Raw genomic sequence first — 18993 nt, 5'->3', positions numbered from 1 at the left:
TTTACACCTTCCACAGAAATATCACCCAGGCAGCACCAGGCTGATGCCCAGAGGGGTTCTTGGAGCTGTAGCTACAGCCAAGAGGTTCTTGAATCCCAAGACAAAATTTAAGATGCTGTTAAAATAATGCCCACGTCAACATAGCCAAGCCAAGATGGCCCCATACCTCAGTGAAAGGCAGCTCAGAAAATCCTTTTCTGTGGGTACGCTTTGCTTCCCAAGTTGAAGTCAGCTACACCCACGCAAAACACAACATTGGTGTAACTGTTTCCACCAAGCAACACACTCCCACCCCCAGCTCACCCCAAAAAAGGGTGAGGCAAGGCTGCACCAGCTCTCCCACCATCAGCAAGGCTAAGCTTAAGCAGCTGTCCCGGGGTTTACTGAGTAGAGACATCTTGAATACACCTGGTTGGAAATAAGACTAGAAGGGACTTTGATGGTCTTAATTCACAGGGGAGCACTGACTTCAGAACCACATCAGTTTTGACAAATCCCTGTTTTTAAACGCATTTCCCCATCAAGGCAGCTATTATTTGGTTTTTTTTTTTGGAACAAAACATTTTGAAGCCATCACTCACAAGCAGTTTTGTACACGAGCAATACCCACAGCTGCCTGTTGCAGCAGATTGTCAAAGCTGAGTAAGGTTTTAATTGGTTTAGGGAGACTGTTCCAGTTGAGACAAACTGCAGCAAAGCAACGGGGTCCTGGAGCTCTTCCCAGAGCCCAGCTCCCACCCTGTGCACAGCTGTACCCCTTCACCAGCGCTCCAGGTGCCAGCACACCTTGTTAGCCCATCACACAGGCACCTGTAACGAGCATTAATTGGTTTCAGCTGGGGAATAATGAAGGGTAAAAAAAGAACTTGTTTTTCAGCAGACGTGTCTCGCTCAGAAGAGTCACCTTTGTCCATACTCAGCTCTGAACTGCGTCTCCTGTGTCACCCCCCCCTCCCCCCCCAGCCAGACACTACATCGAGCTTTCAGAACATGGTTTAAGAGTAAAACAGCAACATTGGTCACCTTATACACTAAAAAAAGGCAGTTTAGAAGTGTGTAAAAATACCACTTGCAGGAGTACAAGTGCCCACTCCAGCCAAAACATGCCCCACCATCCAAACCTGAGCTCAGCACCTCCAGCCCAGATTCATCCCCCTAAAAACCCGGGAAGAGCAGAACAATAGGTTGCTAGGCTAGGACCCGGTCTCCTCCAGCGTTTCCCTGAAGGCAGCTCGGGTCAGTCGATGGGCTCCCTGAGCTCCGTCAGAGCCCGCTGTTCCCCGGGGGTACCTCCGCAGCACGACCCCCTCGAGGCCGGTCCAAAGGGTTAACAGGGACCCCGTAACAGCGCTCCGAGAGGAAGCGGGGGAGCTCCATCCGCGGCTGTCCTGAGGGCTGGCGGTTCCCATCCCCTCTTCACACAGGTAAAGCAGGCGGGAACACCCCCACACCCCCCCAGCACCACCGCGTGGAACCACGTGGCGGGGCGGCCTCGAGAGGCGGCACGTGCTCGCACTCACCGGCGGGAAGGCCATGGGCAGCACTGCGGGCGGGCGGGCGGTCCCGGGAGGCGGCAGAGGCGAGCGGCGAGGATAGCGAGGGTACCGGGAGCGGCGGGGGCTCTTGCCCGGCCCGCGGCTTTTATGGGCCGGGCCGGGCCGTGGGCGGGGGAGCGGGGGCACGGAGGGAGGGGAGGGGGCGCCGCTGAGGGGCGGGGCTGCGGCGCATGCGCGCGGCGCGCGCCGGCCGCGTGGTGTCTGCCCGCCGCCATCGGGCGGTTCCCGCCGCCGCCCCGCGGAGCCGCCTCGGCCCGGGCGCCCTGAGGGGACGGGGCACCCACGGGTTAACGTGGGGTCACCCGAGCGATTCAGTCAGCCCCCCTGGGGGATGGGGCGGCGACGGCGGCATTGCGCTGTCCGGCTGCAGCCGCCCTTCCAGGGACACCTCAGCGCTGGCAGCTCCCATGCTCAGGGTGTGGCATTCGCTGTGCCCCCGCCGTGAGGGGAATGGGATCCCCCTGGCGTTAAATTGGGGTCCCCAAGGGCAGGCTTAGTGTCGTCATTTCTTCACACGTGGGCTGTGGTACTCACTCAGTCCCCTCAGAGGGGATGGGACCCCCGAGGGGTTAAATCAGCCCCTCTGAGTGGAATAGGGTGGTGGTGGCGGCACTGTGGAGCCCGGCTGTAGGCCCCCGGGCACACCTCAGTACCAGCAGCTCTCCACTCATGGGCTGTGGCGCTCACTGAACACGCCTTGAGGGAATGGGGACTCCTGAGGGAGCCCCTCTCTCAGGGGCTGATAGTGGTGGCCCTGCCCAGCGGAGCCCCTCGGGGACGTCTCAGCGCTGGCAGTACTCCGTATTCCTCTGAGGGGAATGGGACCCCAAGGGCCAACGTCAGGACTTAAGGACTTAAATCAGCCCTTCTGAGGGGTCTGGGATGGTGGCAGTGCTGACTCTTGGCTTCAGCACCTCCAGGGCCACTCACTGCACATAGGCTGGGTGCTCACAGAGTGCCCTGTGAGGGTGTGCAGGAAATCACGCCGTGAAAAGCCAGTGTCCATAAAGGAGACAGAGGAGTCCTGCAACTTTATTCGAATAAAGGGAGAGAGTGCACTGGGGCACACGCCCGTGGGGTTTTCTCTCTCCAGGTCTCGCAGGGCGCAGCCTCCTCTTAGCCTAAACTCCCGGCCGCACGTTGCCCTCTTCCTTTCCCCATCGGCTGAGGTACTAGGAAGGTACAGCCTTCCCGAGCTGCCTACCGCATATCCCCCCCCCTCCCTCTCCCCGCCTTAGCCATGTCATTTTCTCCTCAAATCTCAGAAACTCAGGCTTCTGCAGACCCTTTGTCTGTTTCAGGAGTCAAACTGTCTGGGTTCTGTAACAAACCTGCGGCTTGAAGTTGGTAGAGACATTAAGAGCCATTTCAAAGACCTTAACACCCGTACCCTCAGCCATGGAATTGTTTGTAAAGACATGAGCAGACATCTTTCCTATCAAGGGGAATGGGGTTCCCCAAGAGCAGCCTCAGTGCTGGCAGCCCCCACACAGGCGCTGTGATGCTCACTGAGCCCCCTGTAAGAGGATGGGATCTCCAAGGGCTTAAATCAGTCCCCCTTATGGGAATGCAATGGTGGCACTGCCTGGCTGGAGCCCCTCTGAGGACGTCTTAGTGCCAGCAGCTCTCTATGCATGGGCTGTGGCGCTCACTGTGCTGCTTCTGAGGGGGTGAGACCCCCAAAGGTCTCTTAAATGAACCCCCCCATGAGGGCAATATGTTGGTGGCAGTGCCTCAGCACCAGCATCTCTCCACACACAGGTTGTGGCACTCGCTGAGCCCCCTCTGAGGGGATGGGACACCCCACGGCTAAAGATGGGGTTCTCCAAGGGCATCCTCAGTGCTGGCAGCTCCTACACATGGGCTGTGGCACTCACTGTAACCCCTGTGAAGGGATGGGACCCCCAAGGGGTTAAACGAGCCCCTCTAAAGGGAATGGGGTGATGGCATGGTGGTGCCTGCATGGAGCCCTCTGAGGGACACCTCAGGGCCAGTGGCTCTCCACTCACTGGCTGTGGCGCTCACTGAGCACCCCATGGGGGAATGGGACCCCCGGAGGGGTTAAATCAGTCCCCGTAAGGGGAATGGGGTGGTGGTAGCACTGCAGTGTCCATCTGGAGCCTTCACAGGGACACCTCAGCGCTGTCAGCTCCCACACACAGACGGTGGTGTTTGCTAAGCCCACTCTGAGGGGAATGGGATTCCCAAGGGCTAAAATCGTGACCCCTAAGGACTTAAATCAGCTCCTCTGAAGTACTGGAATGGTGGCAGTGCTGCGGCTCTCAGCTTCAGCACCCCCAGGGCCACCTCAATGCCAGCCACTTGCCACACACAGGCTGGGCGCTCAGTGAGCCTGCTCTGAGGGGAATGGGACCCAAAGGGGTTAGAATGGGTTCTCCGAGGGAAATGGGGTGGTGGCAGTGCTGTGGTGCCTGGCTTTAGCCCTTCCAGAGCCCCCTTGGCTCCAGCAGCTCTCCATACACAGGCTCAGCACGCTCAGGGCTCCCCAGGGGGGAATGAGACCCCCAAGGGCTTAATTCAGTCCCCCTAAGGGGAATGGGGTGGTGGCACTGGGATGCCTGGCTGCAGCCTCCCTCGTAGGGACACCTCAGTGCTGGCAGCTCCCACACACAGGCTGTGTGCTCCCTGAGCCCCCATGAGGGAATGGGACTCCCAGGGGCTTAAAGTGGGGTCCCCAAGGGCAGCCTCAGTGTGCTGGCATCTCTCCACACACAGGCTGTGATGCTTGCTGAGCCCATGAAGGGATGGGACCCCAAGGGTTAAATCAGCCTCCCTAAGGGAAATAGCTTGGTGGCATCACTGTGGCTCCCAGCTGCATCCTCCCCCCTCAAGTGCTAGACAGCTGCGGCTCCAGTCCCTGTCCTTGTGGGAATGGGCTTTTCCCTGTGGATCTTGACACCCAGTGGTTGGTGCTGCTGCTCCAGCCAGGGATTCCTCACCCGTCAGAAAACATAAAGGTGGTTTTTCCATCTCTTACCCAGAAAAAGCAGAAAGCCCCTCACCCTTTTTGTGGCAGCGGAGGCGGTTCGGGGTTCAGACCTTCCTGCACGTCCTTTGCTCATCCTCTGCCTCTGGTGCCAGGCCTGGCTCTGCGCTGGGCTGCAGCTTTGGATGGAGAGAGCCAGCGCTCTCTGAAATCCCACCCTGGGAGGGTGCTGGGAGGAGAGATCTTAATAAAGAGTCAGATTTCCTTCCTTTTTTTCTGTAATCCCGGTTTGGAGATGAAAAGCCTCCCAGAGCTGGCCCCAGGAATCCCTCCAGTGACACTGCAGAACAGACCCAGCCCTGACGTAGCAGGTATTTCTGCGGTTGAAGCATGAGCAATTCTGCCTTGAATAAATAGCTGGAACCCTCCCAGGACTCCTCAGATCTCTGGTCCAACTGAGCACCTCCTGCCCCAAGGGCTTCACTCTGACGCCATGTGCCTGGTTTTCTCCAGCAGCCACCCACCCCTGGGAGACTGCATGTTTCCAGTCACCTAAGGGATGGCTGGTCCCCTGATGTCCCCCGTGGCTTCTCTGGGGAGGCTGGCAGAGCCCGGCATGGGGGGAATCTGGGGTCGATGAGCACACAGAGCAGAAGAGGGAAAGGGAGCAGGTTGGAGAAGAGCTTTATTGGGAGATCCTGGACATAATAAATAAGGGTTACATTGGGAGATGATGGTGAGGGACTGGGGGCACATTGTGCTCCATGGGGGCTGGAACCGCTTCTGCCCTTCCGAGTAGGACATCTCCCTGCATCCCATCTGCCGCATTCTGCTCCATCCACTCAGCTGCAAAGCCGGCCCGGGGGTCGCTGCCTGCCGCCCGTTTTGGGATCGGGTCAGGGAATAACCTGGCAGAAACGGGGGCAGGGAGTGTTTTGGGGAGTGGCATGGGGCAGAAGGGGTGGGAGGGCTGTGGGTGCAGAAGGGCCCGGCTGTCACTGTGCCAGGGCCTGGATGATGTCCTTCACCAGCATGGTGCCGATGACCATCTTCTCGCTGTTGATGGTCAGCTGGGCCGTGGAGCCCTCCCGCCGCTCCAGGGTGATGAGCACCAGGCTCCCACTTGTCACCGTCTTGGCCGCGAACCTGTTGGGTGGTGAACACAGGGCTTCAAGGTAAGCTGTCCCCTGTCACCCTCTGGTCCCATGGGATGCTCCGGTGGGGACAAGCAGGTGCCTGCCACCCACGGCCACTGTCACACTGTCACGTCTGGGTTCATGCAGGCTCCTTGTCCTAAAGGAAGCCCTGAGTGTCCCCACTGTGATTTGGGTGGGAACTGATCCAGGTGTGGGGGTCCAGCTACCTGTACTCGTTGCTGGCACCACAGGGCACGCGGCCCACATTGGCAGCTGAGGTCACTTGCTGGACAATGGTGTGGTCACTCCGGCATTTCTCAGGCAGCGTCAGCTTCTCTGTGATCTCGCTCATGCCCATCAGCTTCCCTAGAGCAGATAACAGAGGCACCTGCCTGTCTCTGGCCACACACCCTACTGGGCCCTGCTTTGACATGCCCAAAGCAAGCCCCTCCAGCTCCCTGCGTTCCCTATGACATCCTGAGCTGGCTGCTCTGCTTGCTCTTGGTTCAGGAGTCAGTGGATTTGGGAAAATCCTTCATGACCCTTCCTGGGCTCATCCCCATGTCTCTGCCTGGTGGCAGCAGCTACGTCCCTAGGGATGGGCTCCTCTGGACAGTGGCAGCAATGGGGCCAGGTGCTGCAGGGCACCGTGCACCCCCCCCAACACAGCCCCCATCTGTGTGGGCAGGGTGGGGATGTGCTGATCCAGGAGCACAGGGACACAGGGCGTCACTCACCGGACACAGTTCTGGGAGCGCCAGGGGTGGAACGAGCCCTTCACGCTTTGGGGGGACCCAACAAGGCCACCCCGGCACCAGTGTGCTCACCCCAACCCGCAGGCTGGGGGTGCAGGAGGGAGTGAGGGGAGCAGAGCTAGTCTAGGGGCCGGCCGAGCGGCCACTTACCCTCACCCGGCCGTGCCAGGTGCTCTAGGGCCACAGCGAGGGCGGCAGAGGGGACAAAATTGGGAGTGAGTGTCAGTGGTGGGTGCCCGTGCAGCGCCCTGTCCCCATCCCTGACCCCACTCACCCTGCTCCTTCTTGAACTCGTTCTCACTCATGAAGACGGGGGCCATGAGCTCCCCCACAGGCGGCTGGATGGAGACGTAGAACTGGCGTGTGTGAGTGCTGGGGAGACAGGCGGGTGAGAGGGGCACGTGCTCAGAATATGTCCTCTCTCCACGTCCTGCTTCCCATCTCTGCCCTGGGCAGGGGTGGCCAGGGGAAACTGTGACACAAAAGGGCTCAGGAATGGGGGGAACCTGTCAGGCTGGACCTGAAGCTGCTGCTGCCTCCTTGTCCCCTGCAGGAATCCCTGTGCATTTCTTGCTGTCCCCCAACCACCCCACATCCATCCAAGTGTCTCCTCTCCCCTGGAGGGACCCTGGTGCCTGTCCTGCTGTCCTCCATCCCCCGGGATACCCCATGCCCTGTTTCTGCTGTCCCCTGTCTCCTGCTACTTGGAGGGATGTTGGTACCTATCCCACTTTCCCCATCTCTGGAGCACCTGACGCCCTGATCCCTGGGGACACCCATCCTGCCCTGCCCGGTGCCAGATGCTCACCACAGCTGGAAGTTTGCTGCCTGGGTGGAGTCACAGAAGTCGATGCCCATCACCACGCTGGCTGTGTCCCCTGGTGCCAGGCGCTCTGGAACCACAGAGCTGCCATTATATCCCACGTTCCCACCCAACCCCTGTCCCCATTCTCCCACAGCGGTACGGCCATGCCGTGCCATGCCATGCCATGCCATACCGATCTCAGGGAACTCCTGTATCCGCATGCCAGAGAGGGGCTTGGGTTCGTTGACTCGCAGGTTCTTCACCTCGGTGTCAGTGTTGTTGGAGATCTGGATCTGGACGGCCACCATGTGGGGGTCTCCCGGGAAGGGCCGGCGGCTGAAGCAGTACTCAACCGCGAGCCCCTCGCCTGCCATGCGGTGCAGCAGCTCGTAGGTCTTCACTGCACTGAACGCCGGGCTCAGCAGCTGCACCGGGGGACAGCAGGGGCTGCTAAGCGCTCCCTGCAACCCCTGTAGGTGGCAGGGGGCCCAGGAGACCCCCACAGGTGACAGAGGGCCTGGGACCCCCCCAGGGGAGGGCATGAGGGACACTTACGGTGGGCGTCAGGGAGGTGTCGGTGAGAGTGAGGCCCTCCAGGTCGGTCACCAGGCTGGTGGAGACGATGCTGCTGGAGGGGATGGGCTGGGGAGGAGGGGGTGTGACTGCAGGGTGGGGAGGGGGGAGGAAAGGGTTAACAGAGCTCACAGTCCCATGGGGACAGACCTGGTGGCATAGCCCCATGGGGACACCCACAGGGACAGTTCTAATGGCTCAGCTCCATGGGGACAATGGCATCGGGACAGCGCTGGTGGCACAGCTCCATGGGAACAACCACATGGGGACAGCCATGTGGGGACAGCCCTGGTGGCATTGTCCCATGGGGACAGCCTCATGGGGACAGCCATGTGGGGACAGCCATGGTGGCATAGTGCCATGGGCACAACTCCATGGGAACAGCCTCATGGGGACAGCCATGTGGGGACAGCCCTGGTGGCATAGTGCCATGGGGAGAGCCACACAAGGACAGCCCAGTGGCAGAACTCCATTGGTCTAGACACAACCCTGTAGGCTGTCCCTGTGCACAGCCACATGGAGACAATCCCATGGGCACAGCCTGTCCCACAGCCATCCTCTGGGGACAAGGGCCCCTCACCACACCTGTCCTTGTCCCAACTCTGCGGCTCCCAAAGGACCCATGGAGTCCTGATCACATTGGGGTGCGTGCTCATGCCTCAGTTTCCCCAGCAGCACCACCACGGCCATTTGCATGTTCCGGGCAGCCACTCACAGTCATCCAGGTCAAGCAGGGAGATCTCCTTGGGGCCGGCCTTGCTGCTGGGGGGCTGCAGGAGGGCAGAGGTGGGGGGTTCAATAGGGGGTCCAGGTATCCCTGTGCTGCCCCCCATCCCAGCCCATCCCAGCCCTCACCGCCTTCCTCCGCTTGGCCTCTGCCTCGGAGCCCGAGTCGGAGCCGGAGGAGCTGCTCTCGGAGGTGCTGGCCTCCTCTGATGAGGTTTCGGCACGGCCCTTCCTCCCCTGAGAGGCCTTCTTCTTCTTGGCCTTCTTTGCCGCTTCCTCCTCCTCCTCTTCCTCGCTGGGGCTGCGGGGAGAGCCCAGCTCAGGGGGCTGGGGTGGGGGTTTCACTGGGAGCACCCCCCCGCCTTCCCAGGGGGTACCTGCCCGCGCTCCCTGAGACTGCTTTATGGGAACCTTCCTTGTCCTTCCTCTTCGGCCTCTTCTCCTCTTCCTCCTCCTTGTCCTCTGACTGCTCCCCGCTATCTTCCTCCTCCTCTTCTTCCTCCTCGTCCTCGCTGCCAGAGCTGGAGCTGCCAGAGCTGCTGCTGCCACTCTCTTCACTGCTGGACTCAGGCTCTGTGGGGGCACAGCTCAGCCCTGCTGCTGTGCCCCCCCACATTCCCCCATCTCCCACTTCATCCCACTACATCCTCCATCCTCCACTGCATCCCCACACCTGCTGCTGCCTCTCCACTGCATCCCTGCATAGTCCCACTGCATTCCACTGCATCCCCACTGCCCACCACTGCATCCCTCCACATCTCCTGCCATGTCCCTTCCATGATGGGGTGTCCCCACTCTCATGTCCCCTGTCCAATGCCCCACCATTGTGGCACCTGCCTGATGGCCACAGTGACCGCTGCCCAATGTCTCATGCCATCAGGTCCTCACCACTGTCTGCCGACTCTGTGGGCCCTGACTCGCCCTCTGAGTCAGAGTAGAAAGGCTTCTCCACCTTCTCCTTCCTCTTCTCCCGGCTGGTGCACTTGGTCCACTCAGGAACCTGCTGGCACAGGGTTGATGGAGCAGAGCCATCACCCATGACTGGGGGATCCAAACAGCCACCCTTGTCCCCCCATCCCCAAGCGGATGTGTGAGCACTAGGGAGGGAACGGGGACAGGTGAGTAGTACCTGGGCACCTTCTGGGGCTCTTCCAAGAACTTGAGACAGTGTCCCCACCTTGGCCCCTCCTCCCCCATGCACCCAGGGTGCTCCACGCACCTCCACGTTCCTCACGGAGGGATCAGGGGCCTCGTCCGGCCAGTCGGGCAGCTCCTGGTAGCCCACAGCCTTAGCATTGAGCAGATGGGACAGGGAGCCCAGTTGGAAATGGTCCCGATCTACAATGAGGTGAGAGGAGGCAGCAGCTCAGGGACAGCTATGCAGCATTGTGGTGACAGCTGGCCCCGTGTCCCAATGCCCCGTGACCAGGGATGGGTACCTTTGAAGGAGGACTCCAAGATGGGAGCTGGTTTTTGGGCCAGGAAAAGCTTCTTGGCATACTTATTGAGGGCCCCGCTCTTCTCGGTGGGCACGATGAGCTGGCGGATGAAGCGAGCCCGGTCGCGGATGTCGTAATTCTGATCATACTTGGCCAAGTTGAGGACGTACTGGGTCAGCAGCTTGCTCTGTGGCAGAGAACATGCTCAGGGCTGGCCTCTCCCTCCCTGACAGGGAAACTGAGGCACACCATAGGATCACACCCCTGGTACCTGCTTGGAGTTGGTCAGGTAGAGCTTAGCTGCCAGATTGATGACCTGCAGCTTGACAATGTCCTCCTCGTTGGTGAAGGACTTGGCCATCTTGCGCAGCACATCAGGCGCGATCTTGGGCACGTGCTCGCAGTACTCACCGATGAGCCACAAGATGCTGGCCCGCGCCATTGGCACCTGTGAAATGCCCTCGGACATGTGGCACTGCTGCCATTCCCTGCTCCTGTGGGTCAGCAACACCCCAACCCACCTGGATGTTGTCCGTGAGCTTGGCCATGTGCTTGATGATCTCACTGTGCTGGGCGGGCTGCATCTGCAGCAGCTTTTTGATGACCACCACGGATTCAGCCACCACCAGCTCTGGGGGCAGACACCCGGCCTCAGCGAGGCCCTGCCCTGAGAGCAACGGAGCTCCTGTTTCACCCCTGCTGTGTGCACTTACCATCCCTGTTGGAGAGGAGCTGGACCAGGCCATTGAGGCAGGTGTCCCGCACCTTCCCGATGTTGGTAGCACAGCGCCCGATGGCTTGGATGGTGGCCGCCACAAAGTCCTTGTCCATGCTGCGGATGTAGGTCTGCACAGGCATGGAGGGCACACATGACATGTCACCCATGTGCCAGTGACGGGCATCCCCCCTGGTGGTTGTCACACATTGGGGCCCTTTGGAACCACCGATGGGGTTGGCATGGCCTCAGCCCACTCCTCCTGGAGGGGCTCTCCTCTGCCCCCTCCATGGTGGTGGTTTGGCACCAAGAGCCATGCCAGGGTGGCAGCCTCAGTATGGTGGTGGCATACCTGGAACTCCCGCAGGATGGTGGAGATGTTGGTCTCATTGGCCAGGTTGGTGAGGACCTCCAGCTGTGGGAAAGAGGACGAGATGGGCAGCATAGGGGCATGGTGACAGGGCACAGGGGCCTGGCTGTTCTCCTGCCCCCAGGGCATAAGGACACCTGACCCAAGGAAAAGGCTTCATGAAGCCCCAAAGCCACCCCTGACAGGTTCTGCCGGGTGTTTCCAGCTCACCTTGAGGATCTTGATCTGTGTGGGGTCCGTGGAGCGGATGTAGAAACTCTTCAGATAGGGCTCAAACATCCCCTGCATGCACAGCCAGAGACATTAGTGCCATCTCTGTCCCCCCACCTTGCCAAGGCCACCTCCAAGCTCTGGTGACCTTGCTGGCTAATCGTCATCTCGCTCCAGAGTCAACAGCGTCAGCTCCTCCCACACCAAGTCTGAGACTCACCCGCCGCTTGATGGACATGGTGGCCACATTCTGCAGCACAACATACTGCACCTCGCTGTGGGGACAAAGAGGGGACCACCATCAGTGGGGCAGGACCAGACACCCTCAGCAAGTCCCTGTGAATACAGGCCAGGATCCACCACCAGGCTGGTACTACCAAGATGTTGTCACCCCATGTCTGGACTGGGCCAGCCCAAAAAGGCCTCCAACCTGATGTCCCTCCAGGGATGGGCTTTTTGGGGGTCTCTCACAGCGTCTTAGAGCTCCCCATGTGTTTCAACAACTAGGGTGGAGGGGTAGGAGACCACCACAACCCCAGTGTCACAGACCTGTGACTCCGCAGGAGTCGTACCAGCGCCTTGGCAATGACTCCAACCTCTGCCTTGGGTGCCAGGTGGAAGTAGAGCTGTGCCACAGCCATCACCACCTATGGACACAAACCCAAATGTCACCTGGTGGGAATGGGGGACACCCTGAGGAATGGCCGTGTCCCCCAGTCCCGCCCTCAGCACCTGGAGGTAGCCTGACCCTGCGGACACCCATCCCTGGGTGTCCCTCAAGCACCCCAGTGAGTCCTTGGCCGTGGGAACATCATAAGCCCGGGCTGATTGACACCACCGGTGCCCTGGGGGACAAACAGGGTGGGAGTGAGGGTCTCACCGCGGCATTGCGGCTCTGCAGCAGGGGCTTGGTGTTGCGCAGGAGCAGGCGGTGGTCGGGGTCCATGACGTAGGGCTTGCGCTTGGCCAACGAGGCTGCCTCTGCCTTGGCGTCCTTGGTGTCCTCCTCCTCTGAGCCATAGAAAGCCTTCTCAGTGTTCTCCTCCAGCAAGGACTCCTGCTGGCAGGTAGGACTCTTTGCATCCCCAAGAGCAGTCCCCCTTCACCCCACTTCCCTCGAGGCTCCCAGGACACCCCAAGGCTCTCAGGGCATCCTGTACTTCGAACTCACGTTCTGGTTGGGACTGAGGAACTGGGTGCGGGCATAGCGGGTCAGCATGTTGATGATGACCACCTGCCCCCACTCCTCCACATCGATGAGCAGGTTGCAGAGCTTGCGGTAGTTCTTGTGGATGAGGTCTATGCGCTCTGGGCACACCTCCTCGAATGCCATTACCACGCTGCCAGCCACCAGCTGTGGAGGGAAAGCCCGGGGTGACTCACTGGAGTGGTGGCATCATCAACAAGATGCTGCTTTGGAGGGGACAGTGGCATCTCCGTGAGGGTGCTGGTTTAGTGGGAAACCCTTCCTTGTAGGGATGCCAGCTCAATGGAGTTGGTGGATTCCCCATGAGGATGTTGGCCTGTTAGGGACAGCAGCACTCCCACAAGGATGCCAGCTCTCCAGGGATGGCTTCATCCTCACAAGGACACTAATTTGGTGGGAACATCTGCATTCCTGTGAGGATGCTGGATCAGTGGGGACAGTGGCATCCCCATGAGGATGCCAGCCCTTTGGGGATCCCCAAGATGACACCAATTTGGTGGGAACATCTCCATCCCCATGAGGACACCAGGCCAGTGATGTTCCCAGATTTAGAGGTGGGGGAGACACAGCAGCCTGCTCACCGTGGTCTTGTCTGCCAGCAGCTTCTCGATCACTTCAATGAGCTGGTCCTTCTGGTCTGAGTCGAGGCTGTGAGGGAGGAGCAGGGCAGGTGATGCTGGACCAAACTCCTCCCCATCCCTGCCTGTACCAAGCAGCCAAGACCCTTATACCCTACATTTAGCAGCTGACCCCTCCATTACCTGTACAGCTTGGGGATGGCATGGGCGGCCGTCTTGCGCACGTATGGAGACATGTCCGAGGCAGCCTCCTTGATGGCCAACATCATGATGGGCACGATGATGGGCACACGGATGCTGGACAGGACCCGCAGGGCGCTGGCGCGGATCAGCTGGTTGGGGTCCTGTGGGGGACGTATGGGGAGCTGCAGTGCATCTGGGGAGGGCTCAGTGCTCCCCCAGACCTCCCCTGGGTCCCCAAACCAGCTCACCTTGAGTCCTCGCTGGAAGGTGGAGATGGAGAGCAGGGCCAGATCCTGCTGCTCCTCTGCATAGCGCACCAGGTACACGTACACCAGCTTTTTCACCTGCAGGGTGAAGGTGCCACCTCAGAGCCCCCCAAAACCCAGGCAATCCCCAAAACTCTCCTACAGGGAAAGTCCCAGACCCTGGGATGCTGCCAGGGCCACCCAAGATCTTCCTCACCTCAATGTTCTTGCAGGCAACGTTTTTCACCACAGCTGGGAAGAGATCAGAGGCGTTTTTACCCCGGGCAATCATCTAGGGGGAAAAGAAGTGGTGTGACACTGGGCAGCTGGCATGGCAGGGGCCGGTACAACGTGACACAGCTCGGCACCAGCAGTGGTCCCCACCAGTGACAGCAACACCCACCGCCACAATCCTCTTCATGGCCTCCAGCTTGAGTGAATCCTTGTTGCTGTCAAGCATCTCCTTGAGGTCATCATGCCTGAACCACATCAAGGGGAAAAAAATTCCCATTTTCACATTTTTACCTGGTTTTAGTCCTTTTTTTCTGCTCCCAGCCTGCCATCAGGCCGGCAATCCAACCCTTCGCCATGAAATATTTATGGGGACAGGAGTTGGGTTACAGCCAGGTGAAAGAGGAACCAGAGGGACTGGCATGGTGCTGGCACCCAGCGCCATCCCCATCCCAGGCACTGGGACGAGAACCCCGTCCCATCCTGGCTGTGGTTGTCACCCTACATTGTCACTAAATCACAGGTGCCCATCACCAGCTTCATCCTGGCTTGGGTGGGTGTCCCTTGTCCCCTCATGGACATAGTGGCATGGATGTGCCAGCACGCCCTGACGAAAAGCCCTTTCCCTGTCCCCTCCCAGGACTGGGAAAATGCCACCAGCCTTTTGTAAAGTTGTCACCACTGTCCTCTTTTCTCAGGGACACTGGTCCCCCCCAAACTGGGGGCACCTGCAAGGCTGTGTCTACCTGCAGCAGCTGAGGGTGACACCCATGGGATGATGCTTGGCCAGAGCCACCATCACCAGAGGGTCCGGGGGGGCTCCTCAGGGGAGTCTTACCGCGGTGGTGGCCCGGTGCCAGTGTCCACTGCGGGCTCGGTGCCGGCGAGTGGCCGCAGCTCATCAGCTCGCAGGGCGCTGTAGCAGGTGGGTTGTCCAGCCTCGGTGGCCAGCACCGGGCTTGTCACCTCCTCAGCCACATCACCACCCTCTGGTGTTTTCGGCCAGCCAGCCGCCCCCACTGGTAGCTGCCGCAGCAGCTTCTGCACTGGCGGCAAGGACATCATGGCTTTGGCTGGGGGTAGTGGCCCTGGGGATGGTGACAGGGCTGTGGCCCCGCTCCTCTGCCCAGCACAGCCGGCTGAAACCTGATGCTGTGGTTGGGGTTGGGTTGCAGCCTCGATCAGGACGCCCTTCCCAGTGGATGAGGCCAACTTGCGATGTCACATCCGAAGTGACATCTGACCTGCAGCTGGGACTTGGGAACACTGCAGGGAGCTCCTTCCCCAGTGCTGAGTGGCTCAGTCCTGGGCAGGGAATGCACATCATGGTGGGACACCCACCTAGGTGGTAGGGCGGCATGATGGGGCACCTGTGGGTGTCCCACCTGGGTGGTGGGGTCACACTTGGTGCATTTGTCTTGCCCCATGTGCCATGGATGCCATGGATGGCTCGCAGGAGTGGTGGCAGACCTGGTGTGGCCCTGGTGAAGGGCAGCATGCAGATTATAGGGACCCTGTGGGTGTGGGGGACACTGCCAGGAGGTCAGGAGTAAGAGGACACTGCCGTGAGGGTGGTAACACTGCCAGAGTGGGAGACACTGATGGCAGATCACTGAGGTAGCCTGGACAGACTGGGGGACACAGCCAGGGTGTCAGGGCTGGGGGAGGCTGCCAGAGTGGGGGACACTGCCCGTGGAGGTCAGGGAACACTGGCAGATGTGGGGAGCAGGGGAGGACTTCCAGGCCAGAAGACATTGCCAAGGAGGGGTCAGAGAGGGGGAGACTTGACCAAACTGGGGGACACTGCCAGGAGCTCATGGAAGGGGCACACACTCTGAGATCAGGACACTGCCAGTGGGTCATGGATGGAGGGCACTGCCAGACTGGAGGACAGTGCCAGTGGATCAGGGTTGGGGGAAACTGTCATACTGGGGGACACAGCCAGGGGTAGGGAGTGTGACACTGCCAGACAGGGCAAAGGACACTGCCCAGGGGTCAGGAAAGGAGGGGACACTATGAGATGGGGATACTGCTAGCAGGTCATGGATGGAGGGCACATCCAGAGTGGGGGACAGTGCCAGGGGCTCAGGACTGGGTGGACACTGTCGTGCTGGGGGACATTGCCAGGGTATCAGAGAGAAGGGGACACTGCCAGGAGTTCAGGGAAGGGGGGACCCAGTGAGATGGGGACACTGCCAGCACGTCACAAATCAGGGACACATCCACAATGGGGGACACTCTTTAGCATTAGGGAGGAATAGAGGGAGAGGGGACACTCCCAGACTGGGGACACTGCCAAGAGGTCAGGATGGGGTACACATTCAAAGTGGGGGACACTGCCAGGGAATCAGGACTGGAGGGACACTGTCATAACGGGGGATAATACCACAGGGCCAGGGATGGAGGGGACACTGCTGGACGGGGGGACATGGCCAGGGGGAGAGAGAGTGACACTGTCAGACAGTGATTTCCTGCTGGGGCATCAGAGGGGCGGACACTGGCACGGTAGGGAGGGCAATGAGACATTCCTGCAGCTCCAGGAGCACACATCCCCCCCATCCCTCTTCACCCCTGCCCCCCCAGCAGCCTCTCCCACGCAGGGGTGACATTCCTCAACACCCCCCCCCCCGTTTGGAACCTCGATGCGGTGGGGGGGTGTCAGCTCAGGAGAGCCACAGGAGCCAGCAGATCCCGTTGGGGGGAACACCGTGCCCGGGATGCCCCAGCCTGAGGGCGGGAGGTTCAAAGGGGGTCCCCGCACGTCTCCCTCAACCACACCAGCTCCAAAATCCCGCGGTGTTCCCACAAAACCCTCTCCGGCCTTTGCAACCTGCAATGACGGTGGCGGCGACGTGACCGCACCCCCTGTCCCCATCCCTGACCCCATCCCCATCCTTATCCCTATCCACATCCCCATCACCATCCTCATCCCCATCCCCATCCCCGTCCCCACGCCGGGGCCGCTCCAGCCGCTGCTCCGGTACCACGTCCCCGCCGAGAACGGCGGCGAAGGCCTGCGGTGGCGGCCACACGGGCAGGCTCGTCCTTGTCCCCTGTGCCCGCATTGTCCCCACCTCTTGTAGTCGGAGGAGAAGATGCCGCCGCTGGCGGGGTCGTGGCCGTACTCGGGCTCGCCCAGGCTGGAGGAGCCGCCCTTCTCCTCGCCGTAGGCCGGGGCTGGCGGCCATGGCGGCGGGAGGGATGCGGGATGCGGGATGCGGGGGGGACGCGGGAACTGATGTCAGCGCGGGCGGGGACGGGCCCGGCCCCGGGCCGGGGCAGCGCCCGCCTGGATCGACCCCCGCCGACATCGGGAGCGGGAGCGCGGGGGCCTCTGCGCCCCCAGAGGGTCCCTGCCCCGCAGCCCCCCAGCCCCGCAGCCCCGCTCCTGCTCACGTTTGGGAGCGGGACACGGGTGATTTTAGGAGGAGCAATGTGGGGACATGGCTGTGATATAGTGGCTGTCACTGAGCTCACAGCCGCACACATCGCACCAGTCCAGAATCATGAAAATCTACAATTACACTAATAGGCATTATTGTGTGTGATTATAAACAGACATATTTAAAATAGATTACATTATACTGAATAATGCTATATGTTCGGGTGTTATAATATGTATTATTTTATCATACTATATTACATTATTATTTTATACGTTATTGTTTTATACATAGTACTGTGTGCAGTATACATAATATATGCTTAATATGTTATATATCGTATATAATTTATGTATTCTATTGCATGTTGTGTACTGTATACCATATATTGCATGTTATTTACTACATTACATTATAATATATTACAGATTGCATTAATTTTGCAATACTATATATTTGCCATATTCAATCATACTGTATTATAGTTAATCCATAAACCATTCTACAGTTTATATATGATGTAATATATGCAATATGTTATATATGCTATATGTTATAGATGCAATGTTATACTATGTTATATTATATTGCAGATTAGATTAATTGTATTATATAGTATATAATGTAGTATATATTACATATTGTGTATTGTATATTATCTACTGTATTATAAAATTCAATATTTTATTATCTATATTCCACACAATAGTATATGTGCTGTATGATATCTGAATTATTATGTATTATATATTGGCTATCATATTAATTTATACTATTCTTATAGATATTGTTATAGATAGTTTATATTATATACTATTATCAATAACGATAGGTATTACCATATACTAGATATATTATCATATATTAACTATACTACAGATGTTAATAAATACAAATGTAAATATTAGATATTACTACAGATATGACTATACATATGATGGTGTTTCATAGATATTTTTATATAACATATTACTATAAATTATAGCTATTACAGATATTATTATTGATATTATTATAGTTGAGATTTTGTTTGCTTTTCTTTGATTTTTCCCAGGTGCTTTACACTATTGGCAGATATTCCTGCTATTATTTCTCCAGGCAGCTGACCAACCCCGGAGCTGGTGTGGATGGGGCGGCACTCACCCCATCCCACAGCAGTGAGGCAGCAAGGGAAAATGGCCGTGGTTCAAGTAGCAGAATTGAGTAAAGCATCTAATTAATGGACAGCAATTAATCTCCAGCACAGAGAAAGGGGACACACCCACTCCAGCCCTCCCAGGGACCTCAACCCTGCTTGGGTCTCAGAACTTCCCTGGGGGCCCTGCTGCTCTCCTGGAGACACCAATCCTCAGGAGACACAGAGAAGAGCCAGACTCCACCTTCTTTCCCCCCCATAAACACTGATAAAATCCCACTGGACATTCCCTTCTCCCTGCTGAACTGCCCCAGCTCTTTCAGCTTCCCTTCCTATGGGAAATGCTCCAGACCCTTGGTGGCCCTTTGTGGTGTCTCTCCAGTATGTCCCTGTCTCTCATACTGGAGAGGCCAGCACAGGACCCAGCCCTCCAGGGGTGCCAGGATCACCATGGGTTGGTGACTCACTCCCCCCTCACTGCAGCCACACTCTACCCCATCAACAGGACCAAAAATGAAGATGTTGACCAGGACTGGACACAGAGTTGACCCCTGGGGTTCACGACCAACCTCCAGCCAGACCTGATCCAGCCTTTCAGCCGAGAAGCCCACAGAATATTCATTTTTATACTCAAAATGAAATGCCAGCAATGAAAGAGGCAGATGTTGTCTCAGGAGGCCATGGAGAGCAAAGAGCAGCCTCTCCCCTCAAGGTGTGTCAAGGTGGGACATCACTTGACAGCAGCTTCTGGGAAAAGTGAGAAAACAACAAATCAAACAGGGCTGGCACAGGGTTTCCA

The 18993-nt window shown here is 58.3% G+C and overlaps 2 protein-coding genes across 3 annotated transcripts in view; both read right to left on the bottom strand.

Annotated features, from left to right (window-relative positions):
- CPEB1 (cytoplasmic polyadenylation element binding protein 1) overlaps nt 1-1621 on the bottom strand; it is a 38769-nt gene extending 37148 nt beyond the window's left edge. For both annotated transcript variants that reach the window (XM_039557669.1, XM_039557670.1), the window contains exon 1: nt 1521-1621. In XM_039557669.1, the coding sequence (XP_039413603.1) occupies nt 1521-1535 (15 nt within the window). In that variant the 5' untranslated portion in view covers nt 1536-1621. The remainder of the gene's footprint in view (nt 1-1520) is intronic.
- Nucleotides 1622-5170: 3549 nt separating this feature from the next.
- Nucleotides 5171-16916, bottom strand: AP3B2 (adaptor related protein complex 3 subunit beta 2). The gene is made up of 28 exons (XM_039557668.1): nt 16751-16916; nt 13849-13924; nt 13663-13737; nt 13449-13544; nt 13201-13361; nt 13021-13087; nt 12404-12586; nt 12113-12289; nt 11782-11879; nt 11453-11507; nt 11233-11304; nt 11005-11067; nt 10651-10783; nt 10459-10568; nt 10209-10385; nt 9938-10124; nt 9718-9836; nt 9387-9498; nt 8876-9071; nt 8628-8799; nt 8488-8542; nt 7755-7861; nt 7393-7624; nt 7203-7287; nt 6669-6766; nt 6545-6568; nt 5867-6005; nt 5171-5649 (listed from the first exon to the last, which is right to left on the bottom strand). Exons 2-28 carry the CDS (start codon nt 13903-13905, stop codon nt 5499-5501), a joined length of 3201 nt encoding a protein of 1066 aa, XP_039413602.1. The 5' UTR covers nt 13906-13924; nt 16751-16916; the 3' UTR covers nt 5171-5498.
- Nucleotides 16917-18993: the final 2077 nt, after the last annotated feature.

The sequence above is a fragment of the Corvus cornix genome, chromosome 10, assembly GCF_000738735.6.
Source record: "Corvus cornix cornix isolate S_Up_H32 chromosome 10, ASM73873v5, whole genome shotgun sequence".
Classification (NCBI taxonomy): domain Eukaryota; kingdom Metazoa; phylum Chordata; class Aves; order Passeriformes; family Corvidae; genus Corvus; species Corvus cornix.
This window is presented reverse-complemented; position numbering and strand designations above follow the sequence as displayed.

What these genes read in the sequence shown, in the direction of transcription:
- AP3B2 (XM_039557668.1), bottom strand. Translation starts at nt 13,905, where the DNA reads ATGCTTGACAGCAACAAGGATTCACTCAAGCTGGAGGCCATGAAGAGG. An exon ending in TGCAGAGCCGCAATGCCGCG is followed by an intron (nt 11,880 to 12,112) that starts GTGAGACCCTCA and finishes TTGTGTCCATAG; the next exon opens with GTGGTGATGGCTGTGGCACA. An exon ending in CTTGGAGTCCTCCTTCAAAG is followed by an intron (nt 9,837 to 9,937) that starts GTACCCATCCCT and finishes ACCTCATTGTAG; the next exon opens with ATCGGGACCATTTCCAACTG.